The 24,752-nt window shown below is 39.2% G+C and overlaps 1 protein-coding gene across 8 annotated transcripts in view; it reads right to left on the reverse strand.

The window, feature by feature from the left end:
* Positions 1-24,752, reverse strand: part of mub (poly(rC)-binding protein mub) — a 140,103-nt gene that overhangs the window by 13,374 nt on the left and 101,977 nt on the right. For 6 of the 8 annotated variants that reach the window (XM_043431899.1, XM_043431904.1, XM_043431882.1 and 3 more), the window contains 6 exons: positions 19,567-19,623; positions 18,421-18,810; positions 16,756-17,160; positions 10,491-10,587; positions 9,749-10,028; positions 1,393-4,699 (listed from right to left, as the gene is read on the reverse strand). In XM_043431899.1, coding sequence (XP_043287834.1) covers positions 4,318-4,699; positions 9,749-10,028; positions 10,491-10,587; positions 16,756-17,160; positions 18,421-18,810; positions 19,567-19,623 — 1,611 coding nt within the window. In that variant the 3' untranslated portion in view covers positions 1,393-4,317. Of the gene's footprint in view, positions 1-1,392; positions 4,700-9,748; positions 10,029-10,490; positions 10,588-16,755; positions 17,161-18,420; positions 18,811-19,566; positions 19,624-24,752 lie in introns of those variants that run through there. The other 2 variants (XM_043431913.1, XM_043431921.1) reach the window with 2 other exon arrangements.

Genomic DNA, 24,752 nt, shown 5'->3' on the forward strand with positions numbered 1-24,752 from the left:
TAATAAAAATAATAAATGAAAATAAATTCATTAGCCGGGGAAATGATTGATAAAAAGAGAATATTCTCGTATTTATCGATTATTCGCGGAAAAATGTATGTGGGAATTGCCTCAGGAAATATCCAGGTTCTTGTAATGACAGTGACGTGGTAAACGACGAGTAAATAAAACAGGGAAAAAATCAAGTTCCGAGTATCGCGAACAGTGTGAAGAAAAATTCGTTAGAGCACAGTCTTTTAAATCGTATTGGTTAAGTTTGCAGTCTCTGACATGACAAAATAGTACACGCATTTTTTAATTTAGGCCAAATAAAAAATAAGAATTGAAAAAAAAAAAAAAAATTAATGCTTTGCGTGATGTTTTGTATATTCCACGGTAATGGGAAGACGAGAGAAAACAAATTCATTAATGAGGCAGAGTGAAACAAAAACTCAGGGTTTATGTATTGAGAAAAATAAACGGTTAAACGGGACAAGTAGTTAACAGGACTACGGAGGATTGGGTGGTGCTTACCGAAGATGGGCAGGAGCCTGGGTCAAGTTGGTTGGATGGATATCATCTTCTCTCACTCTCTTATCTTTCGATTTTTTGCCCTCTATCGCTTTCTTTTCGATTTTTCACTTTCTTTTTCGCTCTCTTATCGTTTTCTCGTCGGCATTGTTACTTTTTTGCAGTAAATATTCCATTCATCTCTAACTCACTCTCTTTCTCTCTTTTACTCGTTTCGCACATAATAAAGTTTTCCACGCGGGAGTGTTTTTCTTCGCGTTCACCTGCCGACTATTTTCTACGATCTAATTCTGCTTTTTTTGTTGATATTTTTAATATTCAAATAACATTTATTTTCATGTATTATAAAAAATAATCAATTTCAAATGGTGCAATGTTTGACGGGGGGGTAAAAACAGTAAAGCACGATAACATGTGGGCAAAGCTCAATTTCATGACAGTTTTAAAATGTTCAAACGCTTTCAAACTATCGCAGATCATAAAATGATACTTTTGCGAGACTAATTTCGCTGCTGTTTTTTCAAAACGAACAAAATGAAAAAAATTTTTTATTCACTACTAATTCTTAAAACATTACGTTTAAAAGAAAACTAATCGATGCATTTACATTTTTCTCCGCTAAAGCCTCATTAGTACGGAATTGACAATAACATTGGTGAAAAATTAGAAGCTTTTGTAGGTAAGTTTCTCGCTGGAGGTACAAAAAAAGCTCTAAATATTTGGATCAACCGGAACAGACGTAATTGGGAGCTACATAAGAGTTTGCGCAATTTTTCAAATGAAATAAGAAATTATATTAACGAATGAGCAGCATCAATCCGAAAAAAGTTTGTCCCCAGCATGCCGGACGGTCCGAAGGTAGGCCGGAGTAATATCTCGTCATTTTCATTTTGTATTAAACACGCCTAGCTTTATTCAACAAAGGGATACATGTTAGCCGAATGTTCACTAAGCACACAATGCGTATAGCTTTTTTGTTTCACTTTTTTTATTGATTTTTTTTGTTTTATTTTTCGACGTCATTATAGAGACTGGATGTACAACATTAGAAGACTATATAAACCTACTGAATCCTGTGAATGTCTTTCTGTTTCCTCTATTGTTTTTATTTTTCTATTTTCCAATACGAGCAGTGATCGTGTTTTTTTCTTGGGCGTCCCAGCCCCTTTTAAGAGTCAGAGCTGCGTAGCGCTCTTTTCTCGCCGTTTTATTCTCACCCTCTCTCTCTCTCTCTCTTTCTCTCTGTCTTTTTCTCGTTCGAGCATCTCTCTCATGCATACAGTCCACAACTCATGAACTCACCGGCGTTTTATATCCCATACATGAATTTAAAGTAGATATCCGATGAAACACGGAGAGAGGAGTTGGTCACGATTTATAATTTCATATTTCAATATTTTTATTATCATGATCACGTGTATATACGTTTGAAAGTTAATCCGATAATCTCTGATCATCGGGAAGAATCGATTGAAACGCGCTCATTACATTGTTTTCATTTGTCTTATCTTCACAATCATCCGATCAACTAACGTAAAATTGATGCTTTATCGCATTATTTTCTTTCCTCTTATTTTAACTAGACTATGTACGATTAAATTCCCTCTACAAACTAGGATTGAGCACGCAGTCAACTGTATACGCTTTGCAAAGACTCGTCCCGATTAACTTTCATTGAATGAACGAACAAAGTTTGGGTTAAAACATTTACAAGTCGATGGAAAAAGAAAAAGATAACAACAATTGTATTACCAAAGACGTTTTTCGCGAGGCTCCAAGGACGAATCTTTGCACCATTGCCATGCCATCAAACGGTCCATGGACTTTCATTGATCCAGACCCACGCTTTAGTTTCCAACCTCTCGTCATTCCTTTCTCTCTTTTCGTCAGATCAATATGGAGTTGTCGAATTTTTTTTTTTTCGATTCCAACGCGTTTCAATATCCCGACCTAGCGGCCATAGTTTAATGCGTGCGTCAAATATACAAAATGAACCTGGGCATTTTTATTTTACCCCGAGACTGATGATTGTGCCCTTTCTGGGGGGATGACCTCGCTTTCGCCCAAACGCGCTTGTACCACTAAATTCTATGATTTAATTATAATAATGTTACATACACACGTATATACATTTTATATAAATACACAATTCATACATATATACTTGTGTATATCCGTGTGTATACTTATATATTCATTGATTATTTCCTGTATCCGATGATTACGCAACAACATGCGTCTGTCGTGTATCATAATAAGCTCTATTTTTTCAAAAAAAAAGAAAAGAAAAGAAAAAAAAAAAGAAAAACCCAAAAAGTGGCGGATCGTTCCGAGAGTCATGCGGGATTTACGGAGATTAAGAAAATTAAGAGATCCTGGTGACTAAAGAATAATAACTTCGCGATCATGACATCGATTTTTTCCTTACATAATTTATGTTTTATCGAAAAATCATTACAATTCATCGTTACGTTTTATTAGCCGTTACGATTTAGTCGAATGTTTATGAAGCACATCGCAAAACGCCGAAAGAATCCTCCACCCGTTAAGCCACGTGACTCAATATTTTCAGCTTTGAATTTCACAAGAATACGTCATTACAAAACTACTCTCGCACGATTGATATTTCCACTCCATTTTCACCGTATATATGTGGGTATAAAGAAATTGAAAATTTCAACATTTTCATGGTTCATTCTTAATAGCAACTGTACGACAGTCCACTGACAGATTCGAAACTAAAAAATGGATTTGCGAACTGGAATTTTCAAGGAGTTTGGAATACTTGAGCTTTCATTGAGATATTCGCCGGTGAATTATTTCGTCAATCGTGCATGAACCGCGATGGGAATCGTGAATTTATGTGCACGCACGTATACAATGCGTAATGAGAAAAAAAAAAAAAACAATATTTCACAAGGCGTTCTTGCTCCGAGTGTTTTTTTCCACGAGTAAAACCGGTTACCGATTGGTTCTTCGAACAATTAAAGAAAACCCATTGATAAGAGGAAAAAAGAAATAACGACACGATAATGAATGACGGAACAAAAATTTTAATAAAAAAATCGTACAGACGACAAATTCGCACCCTCGTTAATGTGAACGCGATAAATATGAAGTGCATGTCCCCTGGTGTATTTGCTTTTGAGGCATAAAGTCGAGTATCCCGAAGACACTTAAAGATCTACAAAACTACTTGATAAACAATGAACAAGAAAATGACTCAAAAAATAAAGAAAGCATAATCATAAAAATAAAGTGAATCCGACGAACGAGAGCGTCGTCCACGCGGACACGCCGATAATAGGAAAAACAAAGAGTGGAAAAAAAGAGCAAGGAAATCGGTGAAGATTCAGTGATGATGAAACCGCGGAGAATTGAGAATTTCACAAACGGGTGAACTCGGAGCGCGATCGGCCTTTTGTTTCTATCAATATTGAAACGAACGAACAAAACAACAAATGGAAAAGAAGAATAATTCATTCTGTTCTGAAATAATTGTGACTTTTTTTTCGCCAGTTTCCTATGATTGAATCTCCTCTCTCGCGTGTCTCTCAGGCGACAACAAACAAAAGAACCACCTTTTCCATCGTCCCTCTTCATTAGCTCGAATATAAACGAAGATCCTTTTTTTCTCTTTGTTCCTGTTAACGAGAATTCAAATCGTTCTCTCTTCCGCTTTTTCCTCCTTTCTCGTTTCCTCTCTCTCTCTCTCTCTCCCCCCCCCCCCCCCCCCGCTCTTTTTTAAAAATCGTTTTATGTCCTCTCAATGTTGTCTCCTCCTGCGGTTTCTCAACGTTGAAGTTCTCAGTACGGATTGTACTTGGTGCGTTCCGACTTGAATTTTCCACTGTCAGTGGGACCCGGTGCCCCGGGACTTCGTAGTCTAGGTGTGAATGCCTTGTGCGAACGATGCACACCGGTTGTCTGGACCGGAAGTGTTGTTGCCGCTGCACCGGCAGCGCCACCGAGCAATTCCGTTAGCCCACCGAGGGCAGTCAGGCTAGATAGGGCGTTGAGAGCGCCTGGCTTGCTTAGCAGCTGTGCCAATGGGATTGCGCTGGCCAAAGGAGAGGCATTGGTAGTAGTGGTAGAGGGGGAAGCACTGGCCCCGGATGCCCCGGGAGTGGTGCCGCTGCCAGGGTTTTGGGTATTTTGGGCCTCTAGATTAGCTTTCTGCAGTTCGACACTGAGGAAAAGACACAAATGTAAAAAAGAGGTGAGGGCGGGAACGTATTTTCTTTTTTTGCGTATTTTTCTTTTTTTTTTCCTTTCGTTCTCTCTTTTTTCGCTCGTTTGATGTTTTTTTTTTTGCTATTCTGTCACTCTCTCTCGTACGAGTATCACGATAAAAAAAGGATTTCAAATTGTGCGAGTTGACAGTAAATTGATTTGACAAAAGAAAACGAAAAAAAAAAGAAAAAAACAAACAAAATAATGCGAATCAAAAGTAATAAAGGAACGGTCATTTATACCGAGGAAAATCATAGCGAGAGTGACTTTTCCGACGAGCTTTTCATTCATCGTTGTTCTCTCGATGGTCGATTTACGAAAGATTGGGAAAAAAAAAAGAAATGTTGGACGATTTGATTATTGGAGGGATAATAATTTTGTTTTGTCTTTCGAATTTTGAACGACCATCGAAAAACACGTAACCGATTATTATATCACCACGGTGCATCGAGGAAAGAAAATCCCTCCAATCACATTGAACTCCGGTCAAATCAAGATTTTCATTTTTTTATCATCCGAGCTATTTTATATTTTCTTTTCATTAATAATACGATTCGCGTGTTTTTTTTTCTTCTTCTTCTTCTTCTTCTCATTTCAAAAAGAATATACGAGCTGGATTGTTAATGGATTGGTAGGGAAACTTTCTGTGCGCAACGGGCTTTGAGAAAAAAAACGAAAAAAAAAGAAAAAAAAAACAATGAAGGATGCCTCGCGGTTGAATGACCAACGAGACGACGGGGATGCTGTGGACGATTGAATACAGTTTGGATGTGGCTTGGATATTTGCAATAAAACGATTATTTACATTGTATCGTATATATTTGTTTGTTAAGCGACGCATACCATAATACCCATGAAAATGATAATTATTCAGGCCACTACATCCCCGTCGAGGCGTCAAAAATATAAAAACAAATAAATATCACAGCACGATTCGCACTCTGCCACAAAATTAAAATGAATTCATGCTCGCATCGCCAATATTATTACGATTAATACGAAAAATTTATTGTTATCGTAAAAATCATTGAGAGTATGATTATTATTTGTTACTGTTACTCATTATTGTCACCGTTAATGTTAATGAAAACGGTGCAGCACAGGCGCCATGGTGAAACATCGAACAGGACCGTGGCAACTCAAAACTGTAGCTATGAATTATACTACATTTGTACACTTGAGGGTGCAGCTTAAAGAAGAAATTTAAAAAAAAAAAGCGTTAAAATAAGACTGACTGTGATATTTGTTATATTGAACGACGTGTGCTCCAGCAACCACGAACAGAGTGCAAATCATGCGACTAGGAGCGCTGTGGGATTAAAGATTTATTCTTCTGTTTTCCCCTTATTTATCGCATTCAATCGAATTATAATACAAATAACAACGTTTATCAAGTTAAACGTTACGTCATTTTATAATCGTTTGTCAATTGAATCGTGCCTGTGTGTTTGTGTGCGTGTGTATGTGTGTATGCGAGTGTGCCAAATCAAATATGACACTTGAGACTCGTAGCTATAATGGCAGTATTATACAAATTGGGTAGATAGGTGACACAATCTGGAATAAAATATAGTATAATGAATCATAATCATAAAATTGGATTAAAATCATAACAACAATAATAATAATATTTATAACAAGAACAATAACGATGAGAAAACAGACGTGAATTTTTTGCACATCACGATGGGCGGAGCGCCCTTTGCTTTGGAAAAGAATTAAAAAAAAAATCGATACAACACAGTGATGCCAGAAATACGAGATATCGTCGAATCGCCCAGTTGATTCGATCGACGTACAATTAATCCTCGAATACTCCCGAGAGTCATTGGAACGAGAGATTATTTTATTGATCACGATCAATACGTTTTATTTTTATTATTCATTTATTTCCCCCCCCCCCACTAGCGTACGATACTCGAAACGCGTCCTCATCGATCACGAAGTAACGAAAGTTCTATAATTTAATCACACTCCGAGTGATACGTACGCGCACGCGCGTTCAACAATTATTGTGAACGATCACGTCTCTTCGATCTTCATTATAAATAAATAAACGCAGAAATGGATAACAATGATGAACCGAGAGTCGCGTTAGTAGAGTGAATTTTGCCAAAATGCCTCGAAACTACCACGGACTATTGGATTATTAATGTATCACTCGTGTCATTATTATTAAATGAAAATGATTTTTTACTTTTCTGTTTAATACGAAGCGATCAAACCTTCACCGTCGATTAATTCGGTCAAAGCGATAATCAAGCAGCAAAGAAGCGTATGAAAAAAAAAGGAAAAAAAAAATTCATGTATGAATATATAGACCAGTATGAAAAAAAGCAAGGTGAGGAAATTGTTGGTCGAACGGACGATAAGGCAGCAAGGATCGAGTGAGCTCGTATATTAAAAAATCCTATTGCCATTACGAATCCATGGAGGATCGATCCGAAATAAACACTTAGAAGAAAAAAAAAAAAAACAGAAAAATATATCTAATAAATATCGTAATCCGAATGTATCGTAACTACGTTTGGAGTAATATGAACTGGAAGAAATTAGAGACTGGATTTTCGAAAATTGAGGAAACGGTGTTGTCGTGCGAGTACAATGATTCTTTTTTTTTTCTGCCTTTCTTTTCTCTTCTCAATTTCTCCAGCTTTTCGTTTGCTGTACTTTTTTTGAAATCCCGTCATTCCTCTCGTTATAGTGACTAGATGAAAAATAAATAAAAGAGTGTAACAAAAAAGAACTAGAAAAATGAGGACAGCCAGCGACAATAGGAACAGATAGTTGATTTTGTTTTCGGAGTTGATATTCTGCAGGATACTGAAGGTACTGGACCTGGAAGGCAGGACCTGGAAAGAATGGATTATGAAGCGTTGCTCGTGACATCTTTGCCCACGTCACGTGTCAACCGCGACGAGTGTACATAATACATGATCAGTATATACGAGTGTTGAACTTCTTCCAGGATTTATCGTCTTTGCGCCGGCATTCCCTTCGCTCTGGAGGAACATCGATGATCCGCCGGACCTCCACTATTTTATTTTATTGATTTTTGTTCCTTAAAGATAGACACACACACACTTGCACTACTTTCTTTCGCTCATCCGAAGAATTGGGAAAACAGATTAGGGCTCTGTAGACGTTGGGGGTTTTCAGGCAAATTTACACTTATTCAAAGTCGTGTATTTCCAAGGATTGAATTATTTCTGTAATCTCATTCTCAGCTGAGACTAAAATCTCATGAAAAAGAGCCAAAAAAAACTTTCAAATTAAAGATTATTGCAGTTTCGCAATACATTGCGAAAACGTTTGGAGCGATGAACGACCTTCAAAGAGCCTTTGATGGTCTGTTTCTCTTGTCTCGACGAAAAGCATTTGGATCTGTTTCCCCAACTATGGTCATTCGTTGTTTCGATCGGTGTCGATTTTTCTTCATTTAATCTGACATTATGACTGAGAGGAGATAACTCTTGCTCAATTTATCTCCCGGCTGATTCGTTATTCCAGTGACGTCATGTGGAAGTCAAATCCAACAACCGAGGCGACCAGGTGAATATAATTAACTTCCACGTGACGTCATTGCTCGGGACGCTGAGCGAAATGGAAAAACGTTTTTCTGATTTTTTATTTTTCGACACTCCCCATCGAGATCTAACATTCGTAACGACGAAAAATTCATCAAAATATTTCAAGCAGTTTTCCAATGCTGTGGCGTAACGCCAGCTTTGAGTTCATTCGCCGCCGAGAGTTTTTACAATCGGCTTCGCTGCTCGTAATGAGCCCAGTCAATGCACGAAAGTGCTATTTTAATCGAAAGAGTAAATGAAAAAATGGAAAAAAAAAATAAAAATAAAAAATGTTTTTAAAAAACGTGTATGGAGCAAACTCCGTCGTTTCCATTTCGCTTGGCGTAACGACCGCTACAAAGTAATACTAATTGATGTACATATAGCCAGTAATAGTCATGTATAGAGGCTTAAACATACCGAACCAGGATTATCGCGAGAGCCATTGACGAGGCTACGAGAAAGAGAGAGTCAAATGATCGAAAAATTCGTTATATTACTCCGTGATTGCTTTTGGTGGCAACGAATGGTATGTTTCAACCGCGTGATGCGATCACGGAGAGCTAGAGCCGGAAGGCAGTTCGGTATGGAGCATCGAAATAAAACGAGGAAAGCGTAGGGGTGGTGGTGGTGAAACAACCCCGACGTTGAAAGTTTGGAGGAGCCGCGGTGAAATCGATTAATTTCTCTCTTTCTCTCTCTCTCGTAGCCTTTTTCTCGGCGGTATCCCGTGTGGAAAAACGAATAGGAAAGAACCACTGGTTCTCTAAATTTTAAGTGTTTATACGAGAGTAACAATGTACACACAATTTCTTTCGTGTTCTCCATTGAAACGAGACATCGAGAAAACAAAACGGATATCCATGGAAGTACAGCCCTTGCGTTATTTCAATTTTTCCTCTTCTCTCTCAATCGTTCTTTTACACATCAAACGAATAGTGTGTGCGTCGAAAAGAACGAAAGCGATAAAACACAAAATAGTAAAAACATGTGTCTAGAGATTAGATATTACAGTAGAATAAAATAAAAAATAAAATATATAAAAAAAAAAAACGTGTTATCCACAGACAAACAAAGGCTGGAATTGACCTGGTAACGAAGCTTCCCATCTTTTCATCCGTATTGAAATAGCCTCAAAAAAATGCAATTTTACCCTCGTCTACTCGCTTTATTCAGGCTTTTTATCGCGACTAAAAATCGTTATTGAGAATCTGCAAGCAAAAGGACTCACCGACGCTCTCTCTATGAGGATTAAATCGTGTAAAATATTTATTCTTGGCCGAGTCGTTAAACGACGCTGTCAATAAATTCTTTGCCGACCAAGAAACTCGACGGTTCTTCGGCCAGCATTATTTTCTTGTTCAATCTACACTGGACGAAAGGATAAAAAACGTGCATCTTCGATCGACGTTTGGTTTTCATGGAAATAAACTCACCTCATATTGATGAGATATTGGGCGAGAGCAACGGCATCGGGATTTCCGGTGATCGTGATAGTTCGATCCGTTGCACCACCCTCTCTCTCCTCGCAATTGCTGATCCTTATCATAGCGCCCGATATCTGACGTATCTCGGCTATCTTGGTACCGCCCTTGCCGATAATGCAGCCGATGAGCTCGTTCGGCACTGTCATCTCGTGGGTCTGATTGTTCGCAGCTGGCTGCTGCCTGTTCGTGTGGCTCGTACGTAGTTGACTACCGGCTAATGCAGCGAGCGCTGATAAACAGATGGAAAATTAGTGTCTCGTCGTCCCTCGAATATTGCATCAAATTTAAGGGGGCTTCGGATCGCCCGGAACGTGCATGGGAATAGAAAAAAACGGAGGAATGTGCAACAACGTTTTGTCTCGCACTTAAAGTATCATTAATTCTGACGATGACAGAGAAGGGGACAGAAAATAGCAAACAACGTTCCCAGAAGATCGGTATGTGGCTCGGCGACCCGGGGACCGTCTCCCGGACTCGACGTCAAAAATAAAACGAAATAAATGACAATCGCAAGGGATATGCAAAAAAACGTTGAAAATTAACATCTGTTCGGATTCCGTGTGAATAGCGAGTGCCCATTTATCTTGCTACACAAGGGTGTGTCATTTTTATCTTTTTAAAGTCTCTTTTTCGCGCGTACGACGGATAAAATGAAGAAATGAAAATAGGGGGGAAAAATGTGTCAACTTACCCGCAGGATTGAGGCCTCCGGTGTTGGCAGGGGTCGCCAGTCCACCGAGGCCAAGCGCCGCGAGTCCAGCAAGTGGATTGCTGCCGAGTTTTCCCATCTGAAACAACGACGAAGAGATCCATGGCTCAACAAACACGTTGCTCTTTCAAACATCGTTTTAACGAGAATAAAAAATGATAAAACTTTAAACGGATAAACGTACTGATTAAACATAAACTAACACGAGGATAAATGAGTATGAAAAGAGCCCGTTTATTCTCATCGCGAAGTTTAAGCCCCTTTGCCAAATGTTTCATTTCTCAGTGATATTTTTCTCTTCAACTAGCCGTTTTGCCTATCCCGTACCCGGAAGTCCTTAAATTTCGGACGATTCGATGATAGCGACGTTTCTCGTGCTTTCTTTTTCCTTAGATTTTCGTACAATGCGGACGAGGAATACAGTCGCGGTGGAAGCTTCGTACGATCGATTTTGACGGCAAAAACAGGTAGAGCGGAAGAGCGAGAATCGCGAAGGAATTGTCTCTCTATTCTCGGTTATTCGTGAGCCGGTAAGGCACGAGGTAAAGAAGACGCGCGGAAACGTGGGCAGGAGAGTGAATTCTCGTCATTAATAAAGTAGAGACCGGCCTCGTTTTCTAGAGCGAGAGTAAAGAGCTCCGTGTTCTGATTTTTTTTGACGAGCATTTATTCGCGTGTATGTATAATGCTTTTATCCGCGGGACAGTTACGAGTGGTTTGTCCTGAGCTTCAGCTTTTCTTCTCTCTATCACGTTCCTTCAATATTTTTTCCTCTCGACCCTTCAACTTTGTGCGAACAAACAAAAAAAAGCACCTTAATCTGCCCCGACAAATTTTGAGAGTTACAGTTGAAAATGTCCAAATAAATGGAGTCAAAAATAAACAAAATTCAATTAACTGAAGTATCAAATTTGTTTAAAAGGAATTTTTTAAATATGGACTCTGGTGACGTGATAAATTCGAAAAATGTGAGAGACGAGATAACGAGCTTATGAAATTCGATTGTAAAATAAATTTTTTCATTCGAGTTTCTCTGCGCTGATTTACCAATACGAGCTCCAAGACGGTTTTTCTCGCGCCCCTATCGGATCCATAAAAATACAATGAAATCAAATTTCGATCGTTCAATTTTCTATTAAATATGTTGACATAAATGGCCGTAGAAACGACCAGCGACGTTTTAAAATGGTACATAGATCAAGAAAAAAGTAATCGCGAGCGTCCGAAAAAAAGGTAAATACTTGAGTGCTCGAAACAGCCGATGGGACGTTTTCTTTTTATTACCGGTAAAATACGAAATACTCGAGATGAATTCGCTCAACCTTCGCCCGTCATTTCAATAGGGTTTGTGGTAACGGACTGGAAAATTCGTGTCAAGTTACTCCTGAAGTTTTGTCGCGGCCGCGTTGTATAACTGAGTTCTGACGTTCATACGATTTCACGTTCAGCCAGGACTCGAGTATCGGCCAACGATAGAATAGAGCAGAAAAGAGCGTTCATTCCCGACGGAAAATCGATTTTTAAACGAGATTAATTCTATTTCGGTTACCCGTCGAGACAGATTCGCACCGTTTCCGAGACTGCTTTCTCGGCTACAGATTTGCCTGTGTATCCAACAAAAATCTCTCTTTGCTGTTCAAAATTCAATCGAGGCTCTCGGATTTTCAGATGCAGCCGAAATTTTGAACAGTTGTCGAAAAAAAAGACGAATCAACCGTATTATTCATAGTTTTATGCAGAAATTTAATGCAAGTGACAACATTTTCGAAAATTCAATTAAAAAAAAAAAAAAAATAATAATAACTGAACATCAATTACTAAGAACACCGGGGCTATGAATAATCGATAAAAAAAATAAGACGAATTCAACGATAATCCGACAGGCGGTAATCCTATTTCCGTCGAAAGCTACTCAATATAATGAATTTTTTCCACCTCCTGAAACGTCAGCTATCTAAAATGATAACTAAGTTTCTAAATCATACAGCGTTATCAAATGATCACGCTCGCACACACTGAAAGAAACACACACACACACACACGGACGCATAAAAAACTATTCCGTCGCATATAATATAATGGACTCTATGATGAAAAATGGTAAAGAATTTAATGAATAAATAAATAAATAAATAGTGTCGAAACATCAATAGGGCAGCCCACCCTCGCGCTCAAACTCCTTATAGTTTGTGTGTAATCGTTTATTTTATTTTTTTCGAATAGCTATCAGTGCGAAAGCCATGCCATGTTGCTGTTTGAGGTATAAGAGTGTACGTGTATTGGTGTTCGGTAGTCAATGATTGAAATAGTGTAGGAAAAAAAGAAAGAAAGAAAGAGTGAAGTTTTTGAGCTGTGATTCAAGAGCGAAAGTATGCGTGACAAGAAAAGCATGAGAGAGTCGAAGTGAGCGAAGAAAGGAAGGGATAAAGGTAGAAAAACATGTGGTTTTGAAAAAAATGTATCTTCCCATGATTTATAATCGATCCTATCAATGTTCACGTCCGAAACGAGCGGAACATTACAATTCTGTTTCGACTGTTCCGAAAAGTGGACCGTTCTGTCACCACGAACTCACCGACTCCCGTACGAAAACCCAGTGGATTTGGAACGAGTGACTTTTTATTTGCGAATAGCTTGCAAGTATCCAGGGCGACGAATACTCGATGCAGTCGAAAAAGGTTGTTTGGTTTCGCTCGTTTTGAACTTTCCCGCAAATCATAATTCCCCAATTCGGATTTAAAAACGGTTTAATTTTCTTTTTTTCCTATTTTCGTGAGTAATACGAAAGAGATATTCAAATTTTCCCATTGAAAAATTAATCCCGTTGGCGAATCTCACGAGTTTTTTTTGTTCCTTCTTCATCTTCGCGCTACGACGAAGCCGAAAGTTGGAAATAAAAATAATCAAAATAAGTGAATTCAAGTGGTAAATAAAGCAAAGTGACATCCAGTGTTCGCACTATGAAAGTACGAAATAAAAATCGTGGGCCAGTAATAATGCTGTTTATAAATTTAGTCGTCTGTATGTTTGTACGCATTTATTACATGTACTTATAATCGGGTGTAAGAAGTGGGGAAAACTTGGGCATCCGGTTTCCTACGAGAACGTCTCGTGCCAAGCCGTGTTACCGTCAGCGTTGTCCGAGATTCCAGCTTGTCTTTATTTATCGTTTTTCATTTATTAACATAAAACGCGTAAAACTAGAGTGCGTCGACTTTCAATTCACGAGGCGGGATGGACGTGGAGTTAAAGGCGACGATATTGTCCCTCGATGCGTTGCTATCGAATACTTCGAATTATGGCAGAAAAAATTGTAAAAAAGATTGTGATTTTCGGATATTTTGAGAATTAATTCCGAGTTTTAATAAACAAAAAATATGAACTTTCGAGGAAGACGAACAGAATAATCTTCGACGCAAAGCGATTCGTTATCTATAAATTATTGAATCGAACGCCGTTCGATTCAAAAAGAAAAAAGATAAGGAAAAATCGTACGGAAACACAGCTGAGTGTGGCACGTCAATAATAATTTCTGTTACTCTGTCGATATTCGATAGTCCGGGTATTGAAACATTCGTGTAAAAGCGTGTTATTGTTTTCAGCTTTCGAACTACACCTAAATATAGAGATATACACGTATTCATGGATGAATACATATCTCCGCATTCAACGTGCCTTGACATGCAGTTTTACAATGCAAAACTGACCTCGCAGGAATTGGAAAAAAAATATGCTCGAAGGAGGTTACAGAGACTACTTTTATCGCGTCCGAGGATCGATTGGCGATTGACCGTGGGAGCTTGTTACGAGCATCATTCACGAACGTTACAACGATTCATATAAAAATTCCTAATTTTCGTTGGTGCGGTGTGAGTTCCGATCGCGCCATTGACTCACGAGCTTAAAGATGAAATTTGGTCAGAAAATTCTAGAGTACCATCTCGACGTTTTCGAGGAGCTTTATCCTTTTTTGTTCATGAAAAAAAAACCAAAAAAAAAAAAAAAAAAATTCCCCATGATTTGCCTCAAATTACGATCCGGCTCGGAGGAAAAGATTTGCGAAAAATGAGTGAGAGAAGAAATGGCCCTGAACGATCATCGCCACCGATTTTTATTTGTTCAACTCCAAAATAAAGACAATTGCTTCGTTTTCAGGGAACGGAATCGACAGTCAAAATAGGGGCATTGAGATACTTGCTGATTTTGATTTTCGACTCCTTCTAAAACGTCGTCGTTTGTTGCATACGTCCTCAGACTATTTCCAAAGCTCCCGATCCCTCTCATCTCTTCCTTAACCCTCCTCATAGCACATTAGTACTAAATTTTTTTGCATTATTTGCAATAAAACGCGACCCCATTTTTTTCGCCTACTCAAATGATTCGAATGCTATTACCTATGCATCGGTCACGTTATTTTTAGAAAAACTAATTTACTTGTACGGTCATAACTGTTTTAGCGCACCATAAGGCAAAACACACAACCGGTTAAATATCGGCTAGTAACCAACGTCAAAGATATACAGGCAAACAGAACGTATTTACAAATAAATAGATACATCATTATTTACAGTTAGAGCACAAATGTGTATACAGAGTAGCGAGATAACAGTAGGTAAGAAGTGGAAGTCTTGGGTCATCTGTGCAGCAGGTGGTATGCATGCAGTGGATGGGAAATTATTTTTGATAATTGAGAAAAAAATGAAAGAAAGAGACAGGAATAAATAATGTGTGAGAGTAAATCTACCGAAGGCGTTTTTGTTCTCATACGTAAAGCGACCAGGAATCTCAAATATTATGCGACAACGAGGTCCGAGGATCTGTAAGTTTTGAAGTATAATTCAATGCGACCAGGAATCTCAAATATTATGCGACAACGAGGTCCGAGGATCTAATTTCGAACTTATTTCCAAAATCGGAAATAGGCAAGAAAAAATGTGTATAATTGATTCTGGAAAATTTCCATGTGCAATAGATGTAATTCGAAAAGCGGTAAAAACATGAAAAAATCGTTGAATTTTGAACAGCAAATAGTGGTGAAAAGATAATTTTATCAAAATATTTAGAAATTACGATTCATCAAATCATTAACTTTTTTTATAATTTCGAATCGAACTGTGTCAACGCAGCTTCGTAGAAACGTCAGAAAGCAGCAAATCGGTGAAAAGCTTTAAACGAACGTTACTCTCACGAATTTTTTTGCGTGTGTGTGTGTGTGGGTGCGAGTGTACGTGTGCGTGTTACGAGGAATATGAAAAAAGTTAGCAGAGGCGGTTGTGCGGAATTTCGGTGGCAGGTGGGGGGGAGTGGGGTAGCTTTCAAGAGACACGAATATAGTGGCAAGTGGGATTGGAGTGTATTTAAACGTTTCGCTAAAAGTTTATAGCAGGGTCTTGATATTTGGGCGAGCACGCGACAGAAAACTGTCGTAATTGAAGGAAATCGTGGTTACGGCGTCGAGCATATGGAGATCGGAGCTTGGCGACCTTGATATTCAATTGAAAAGGAACAAGAGTGTGGCTCATGACTAATCTGCGACGAAGCATTGATTCGTTGCGATATTCATTCTAAAGAATAATTAAAATCGATTAGAAAAAATGTAACCCTCGAAAAGTGGGTGTGCAAATTTTGATGTTCCAGGAACTGTATAATTCAATGTTTTCATTCAAATCTATTCGTCGTGCACAATGAGAAGAATTACGACGATAAAATGAGCAATCGAACGAATGCTCTTAACCGATTTCCACGAAATAAAAAAATCGAGCTACATACAGATCGATAGTGGGATCCGAAGCGAGGGTCAAATTGTACAAGGCTTTCAACGGCAACGTTAGACGAAGGTCTCTAAAAAAGGGTGGGTAAATAGGCGGCGGAGAGTTAACGGGAAAAGGGGCTCTCGTCGCATCATTTGAAATCGAGTACTTCAAGACTCAGTGTTCATCGTGTTATGTGATTGTTTGAAAAAGGTGGAACGGTCCAATTGCATCGATTGCTGGGAGATATTTATAAAGACAAAGATTAAAAAAATAGGGAATAAATAAACGAGTAGGGTGTATTTTTAATCTGCTGGTGAACGTGTGTGACAATTGCGGCAGGGTCGGAATAATAATTAATTTATTCTTTTAGCTCGAAGGTGTTCTGAAGAATCGGGGGTAGGGGGTGGGGGGGTCAGCGGGGTTTTGTTTGAAGGGTTGGGGTTTCGGGGGTGAAGGGTGGATTCTCGTCGGATCACGAAAAACAAAAGACTTACGGCATCTGCCACGAGGTGTGCGGGCGGGAGGGCTGCCTGCAAGTGTCCACTCTTCAGCAGGGGGTCGGCGAGGCCTGCCACGCTGGCGTGTAAGGAGCTCGGATGTAGCGGATGATGGGGTCCGGTAATATGGTGAGGAATGAGCGGATGACCGTGATGGTGTGAAGCATAAGGTGAGGTTGGATGGGTCGCGTAAGGTGAGGCATTTAGAGTTTGGGCATTCAGCGAGGGTGGGGCGGGCCCGGCAGCAGAGTTTGCTGACAACGGCATAACTGTACTTACGTCCGAGTGGGCGGGCACCGCGTAATTACCCTGGATGGTGTAGGCTTGCCCACCAGCCAGGATCACTGGCCCACCAACTTGGGGTTTAGGGCGATAAGGGATCGTGGCACCTTTGGGAGGGGACTGAAACAGAATAAAAAGAACAGAACAAAAACGTTTTGCGCGTATTCTAGCGCATTATTGTCATCTTTTTTTTTTACGCTCGAGAATTTCCAATGTTTATATTTAAAGTGTCTGTCAATTGGTGCAACAACTTTCGTGGCTCGGACAACGTTCTTTGCTGGATAAAAATCTTCGCGTTGAGTTGGTGAAATTGAAATATTTCTCAACACTGTGAAACGGTTTTTTTTCATTCGTTACTTTCTGACTCGTTGTTGCAGCAAATGATTCATTGATAGGGGAGCCTTTGTATGGTCAACAGAGTCCTTGATTGAAACTCATCTCCGGAAAACATGATTCCAACCGAATATCAATTGTAATACTTTATTAATTTTTGCAGGAAAAATGCATTGAATACGTTTTTCATGAATTTTTAGTACTGGATTTATTTTCCCATGTCATTCTTCCCTGAGACGGTTTCACTCAGGACAGAGTTAAATTATGAGGAGAGAAGCTCCCTGAAATATTTTTTCGTAGCCAGACAGCACAATCCAATGGCCAAATCGGGAATAATAATAGAAAATATTGATCTTTTGTTTCAAGGGTGATCAGAGCCAATTGATGATTGTGAAAATCAAGTCCAATAATAGTTATCTGAAATACGAAAATATTGTATAAGCAAAAACTATCATTGAAGCGATGAAGAAATTGTAGAAATTGAAAAATTATTTTTAACGACGTTTCCTAGAAAGGAACGAAGGACGAGGGTTCATTCCGTTGATTTTTGACCCATCTATCGATTTTAAAATATCACTTTTTCCACGGATCAAGTTCTGTCAGCAATTCGATGAAAGTATTAACAAGATTAAACGTATGGATTCCACAGAAAAAAATTAGCATCAAATATAAAAAATTACGACTATGAAAAAACGATGACTATCAAAAAAGTAATATATTTTCGATATTTCATCGAATCAGTACATTAGAATAAGTATGGCGTTCATCTAGGGCTTCAAATAAAAAAACGTAACGTAACGACGACGACGAAATATTAGCTGCCCTCTCAGACCAAAAATCGTCCTCGGTGACCCTCGCCCTTGCCATTTCCACAGCACCAAAAAATCTTCAGGAATGGCTGTAATTTCTTTTCATAATATTCAGAAAGCTCAGATTTTTGATTGGATAATAACCAAGTGGCTGAATCAGCTAATTTGGAAATCTCGTGGGTGGAGCAAGGCAAGAAGAAGAATAATAAGAAGAATAAATATTATTGCATTTTCGTACCTCTAGCATGACGCAGCAAATGTGATATATGCATTGGGTAATAGCCTCACTAGTACCGGAAATGGTTACGGTACGTTCCGTCGAGCTCGGTAACATTTCCGAAGCGACTTGAATGAGGGCGCCCGTAACTTCGCGTATTTCCTTGATCTTAGAGCCACCCTTGCCAATGAGTGAACCACATTGGGAGGCTGGTACGATGAGCCTGAGGGTGATCGGTGTTCTCGTTGTTCCACCGCCGCCACCGCCCTGTACGTCGTGAAACTGCGAGCACCATTCCTCGAATTTCTTGCATATTAAGGTGAAAGCCTTGAATATCGAGTTCGTTGGTCCGGTGACGGTTACGATTCTCTCCGGACACGAACCATCGGATATGTTGATCTTGGCACCGGACTGAAAATCGTAACATTCGCATGAAATCATACATACAAGCGCGCAGGCTCGGCTAATGAATTTCAATGTTAAATTTCAATAATTAAATTATCGTGAAATTTCCACTTGGATAAGAATAATCATATTTGAATGATTCATCGAGTGCAGAAACAATTTATAAATACAAAAGTGTCCTAATTTTCGTCTTAATCAATATTCATGAGAATAACAAGAGGATTGTTGTTTTTACATTAAGTTTCCTTATCGGACTTGATAGGAACGGACTCAATTACCAGCTAAAAATCAAGCCAATGAAGGGATTGTGGAAAATGAAAAATCACGTTATTGATTCGTACGAAATAGGATGGTGTATATTTAGATCCGTATGCATGTATATGTCAACGAGAGATGACGTTACAAACAGGGCGCTCTCGTCGGAGGTAAGACTCCGCTTGAGTTAACATAATCGATCGATCAGTCATGCCTCATTAACTGCTCAGCATTGAGATTATATTTAATTGAATATTCATTAGGTTATCCGAGAAGAAATCTTCTTCGTTGAGACTAAATTGATGGAGCGTGATCAAAATATATCGAATATTCAACAAAATTTGATGAGAAATGCATCGAGATTCGCGAGTGTCGTGACTAAAATGATGTTTTCAGTGAAAACGTATTTCGTTGTTGGTAAACGTTCGAATGAAATAATCAATGATCAAGGGACAACAAGCCGGGAATCAACGTTTTCGAAGATTATAATCAGTCATAATATTGTACCTCTTCACGGAACCTCGTGACGATTTCTCCTTTCTTGCCAATTATGCTTCCGACTTCCTGCAACAGAAAATTATTAAAATTCTTTAGTGAAAACATTCGATATACAGCGGGCTAAAACCGTGAGAGACGACAATGGACAGACCCGAAAAATGTTGTAACAAAAAATTTAAACATGCGATATTGATGATAATCGTTCGATTCACAGAGTCACGAATGTCGAGTGTCGAAAAAATTACCGTTGAGAGAATTTCCGTGCAACGTTTATCGAGAAATATTCTAGAAAATCAAATTTTCTTTCACAGCGAATAAGATTTTGATTAAATTACGACGAGAAATGAGAGGCGATTGGAGAGAAAATTCTATACGAAAAATCTCAACTTTCACGTTGCGGCGTGGTAGCACGTTGAGTGGATAAAAGAAATTGCTATTAGAAACGTAGGAAATATTTCGCAATACTGAAGATTCAATTGCCTCTGGAATGCAAACTTGGTAGTATTTTGTGTAAAAAATTTCTCTCTGTAAAGTCAGCAGGAAGTGTATTCGAAAAAATGTAATTAGTGAAGACGAAGGGGCAGTCGGCAGCATTTGAATTTTTAATTGTTCCATTGTTCATAAAATAAAAAAAGAGAAATGAAAAGTGTGACAGGAAGAGAGTGCTGCCAATTGTAAAAAAACACGAAAAAATTACAAAAACCGTGCTGACTCTGGCAGAAGAGAAATATCGAAAAAAGCGTTTACAATGAGATCGAGTGAAGGCCCGATCTTGAAATTATTTTAAAAAACCCTCCAATAATTCCAGAAATTCTCCAATTTCTGTCGAATTTGCAATTCCTAGTTCTTCAACGTGCACCGATACTTCGTGAACTTAAAAATCGCTGAATTACAAATGTATTTTTCCTTATAAAAAATATATTCGTAATAAAAATCAAAATAATGAAGATTCATTGAAAAATGTAGTAAAAATAAGCTCCATCGAAAAGGACGAAAATATGAAAATTTTCGTAATCGTGGATGAGTGTTTTTGATTGCGAGCCTGAGGCGAAGGTGCCCCCAAATCAATCGTATTCGTCCTTCGTTACCCTCAAACAAGCCACTGCAAGCTCAGCAAAATAATTTTACCAATTTGACACTAATTTGACTCCTCAAGTCGGGACGAGAGGCGTCGTTTTATAAAACACACAATAAATCTTCGAATCGCCTCGTTGCTTTGTTACTCCAAGTGCACCACGGAGTTTATAAAGTGTAAAAAAGGTATCGAAAGAGCTTTGTTGATAGAGGAGAATGCAGACGGTTGAAAGCGATGCCTACCGATGCTAGTCTCGAAAAGCTATTATTAGAATCGGCCGTCTATTTGTCACTGGGAGCAATGTCCAGTTGGTAAGGTACATTTACACAACGGCAATCTCTGGCTCGTCGTCGAGAATTTGCTCCCATCGTTTATCTCCTTTTTTCCCTATTCTTCTTTCTATCTAGCTCTTTGCTTGCGTGACACGTCCTGACCTCGCGCGCTCTCCGATAATGTCAGGCTGCGTGAGCTTCTCTCGTGCGCTCGCTCTCGTAGCCACCCAGGTATTCGGTTCTATCTCTAAACTTAGATGACACGACTATGCTCTTCTGCACGCTGTTTCGAGAGTCCACGAGGAATAAGAGACAATCTCACACGCGGACGCGCGTCATCAATCGAGAGCGGATGATTACGACGAAATCAAATGACGCTGAAGTTTGGGGCGTTGAGCTCCAGCGAAAATCACCTGTCCAATTTTTCCTTCCAAAAGTCATTTGTGCGGGTTGAAAAACTACGAATCGCAGACGAATTGAAATCGCCTGTCAAAAATCTCTTGGTTTCGGAGTTTTCATTTTTCTCGCGCGCAACCAACGCTGTTTCTTCAAAACCTCATTTTACCATCGATTCACGACGCTGGAGTTTGCAAAATACGAATTGAACATTCGACAGAAATTAGAGAGTTACTGGAATTATTGGAGGCTTTTTTACGTCACTTCGTTGGACTCCGACGCTGAAAAGGGTATCGAGGGTTCAATCAAATCGATCATTTTTCAAATGAAACCGTACAAAAATACTTTTTCTTCAATGAAACTCAACGAGATAGAGTTAATGATAAAGATAAAACTAACGTTCGTTCTGTCGTCGGTTCTTGACCCAATAATTAAATTTCCCCCGTGCAATATGACCGCTTCGTTCTTCGTATTACGGCACGAAACTTTTTCATTCAATTATCCGGAGTTATATCACGAGTATAGTCTTTTTGTCGTAGCAGTTACGTGCTTGGCTGTACGAAAGAAAAGGAGAGCTCACAACGCACAAAAGAGCCAATTAAAGTGCGAACTCACGGGATCACATAAACTAGTTCGCTCAGCGCGATATACGCATGTGCCGGTTAATGTGAAGAATATTCCAACGGAATTCAATTTGTGCGTATATGTAACGGGGCGCTGCGATGCGGAGGCAAAAAAAATTTAGAATACCACGGGGTCTCATGGGCGAGTTGAGTTTTTCCCTGAAAACGAATATTAGAATTTATGAATTTAGAATGTTCCCACCAAAACTAATGCCATTCCGTATATTTCGTCGTGATTTTAAAACTCGACAAGTTTCAACGTTTATCTTCAGCGATAAAGTTAAATTGAATTTAAGCCCTCGCGCGCGTCCGAGTTTTCGCGAGAGTCGCTGGATTTTCCAGGAAAGCAAGCGATCTATTTCTGGCCGAGACATAGGAAAGCCCTTTTTTATTTTCGCGGTGGACCCCGTCGGTTCGCTAGCGGATAATCCTATTTCCGTCGTGACGATATCGCGTACAAAATGCACACTCGCAAGCGTTTTGCCGGGAGTTAATGTCCACGCCGCGTGACGGCGAGGAGGGATCGAGACCGAGCCACGGACGAGTATCGTCCCTGCGCGAGAGGAAAAGGAGAAAGAAAGGAGAAGACAGATGCGAGTTTTATAAGAGTTATGGAAGGAGGAGGAAAATAAAGAGAGAGAGAGAGAGAAAGAGGGCGGGGGGTCGTACGCATGCAAATTTTCGAACAGTAAAAAAAGAGGAATAAAAAAGAGAGCGAAGGAGAGAGAGAGACAGGCGAGTTGCAGTTTTAGGAGAGCGGTAAGTAAGCGAGAGCAAATATAGTTGGGGTAACGACAATTTGCGTAGCTCGGATCTTTGCTCACGAAGCAAATACGAGTGAGTGTCTCTCGTTGCCTCATGGGCAAGAAAGGAGGATGAGGGGAGAGGGGAAAGGGTAAGAACGTCGACATCGTTGGTCTGGAAGAATGCCAATTATCGAAGCTGCACTGTAAGAGCTGAAAATTTATGCACTCGTAGCCCCGAAAATGTAAGAGAGTAAAAAAGCATGACGAATAGGAAAAATCGTGAAAGAAATGGAGTAAGATAAAGTGGATTGTGTGAGGATAGATTGAAAAAAAAAAAAAAAAAACAGGGCGCAATTCGTTGAGTTTGGAATATTTTTGTAGCCGATGCTCGAACAAAACGGAGATCGAGATTTCCCAGTTTCGTTTTTTTTTTTTTATACATATACACGCTGGAAAATTGTTGACACTCGTTATTAACCGGAGAGGAAAAGAGGAAAAAACATGAGGGTGAAAGCGAGATTCATCCTTGGTGACTTGGCCACTGGCCATGGCTGGGTTCCAGCTCGCTGGAATCCACGAGGCTCCGGCAACATTTTCTCTCCCCCACTCGGGCTCGCCTCCCATTTTTTTTTATACTCTCTTGCGACCCCGGAGCTGACAAGACGAGATTCTCGACGTACGTTAAGGGGAGGTTTCCTCGTATACAAACAACCGAGCGGAAAAGGAAGAAATTCAATCGGCAATGTCCGCGGCACGTGTCCCAACCGCTTTTTTTTCACTCTTCATTTGATCAAATCGAAAGATTAAACGCCGCCGGTCTCGAGATAAACGGAGGAAAGGCAAAGCATCCGCGACGCGTGAGTTACTTGTAGGAGGCAACATTTCCTACACAAATATATTTCGAAAATAGATGTTTTGACATTTCTTGGTGAATTTTGCACGCACCAAGCGATCCGAGAAAGAGGAAGATTTCGTGCACCTGCTACTCAAATTTCAGGTCCGGAGCTTCATGTGAAAGTTTGCATCATTGGAACGCAACGAAATAACTTTTGGGTACTTTCATGTCTTTTCTTTTAGCAGCGATCTTTGAAAATTCGTCGAGCTTTCCAAAGGAATTAAGGCCTCGTATACACCTCCAGCGAGCGAAAAAACTTGATTTTCTTCATTTCTTTTCGACAAGAAATTCAATGTTTATTGAAAAACTGTGAACGACATTCATTAGTACATATGTTCATGTACTTGGACAATTTTTATTGTCAAAAAAATTCTCAAAATGGCGCAACTCCAGCTGTATTCCCTTTTTGAGCATCAATTGCAGTGGACATAACTAAAAAACTACGAATCCAATCCAAACGAAATTTATATCACTTATTTATTATAATAATAGCTTGAGCCTGGACGAAGTATTTGTAAAAATTTCGATTTAAAAAAAATGGCGACAGTTTTAACAAAAAATTCATTTTTTGAGGTGCTAAATTTTCGGTTTTTTGTTACAATTTTTTTTCCCAACAAAATACGAGATCCTTCGTCCAGGCTCTGGCTATTATTATTATTATTATTATAAATGAGTGGTATAAATTTGGTATGGATCGGGTAAATAGTTTTTTAGTAATCGTGTCCACCGCGAATGTATATTTTTCAAAAAAGACGATATTCTGAGATAATCGCGTTCAAGATTCGTAATGCTGCGATATTTATGAAATTTGATAGGAAATATTCTTCAGAAATTGTTCTTGAATATCTAATAAAAAAAACTTTCGATTTTTCCGCCCATCACAAGTGTATGTAAGCCCTTAATACGATTGAATAAGAAAGTTGATTCGTTCGTTTCCATCCGGATTGATCTCACGACGCTGAAGTTTGCAACGTTGGTGCCCAACGAAACGAAGGAAAAAAACATTTGTAATTGACCAATTTTTTATTTCACGAAGTATCGGTGCAGGTTGAAAAACTACGAATTGCAAATTCGGCAGGCAACGAAATTGGAGAATTACTGGAATTATTGGAGGCTTTTTTTTACATCATTTCGTTATTGGACTCTAACGTTGCAGACTTGAGCGTCATTTGATCTCGCAAAATCGTC

This window comes from Venturia canescens, chromosome 1 (assembly GCF_019457755.1).
Source record: "Venturia canescens isolate UGA chromosome 1, ASM1945775v1, whole genome shotgun sequence".
Lineage (NCBI taxonomy): Eukaryota > Metazoa > Arthropoda > Insecta > Hymenoptera > Ichneumonidae > Venturia > Venturia canescens.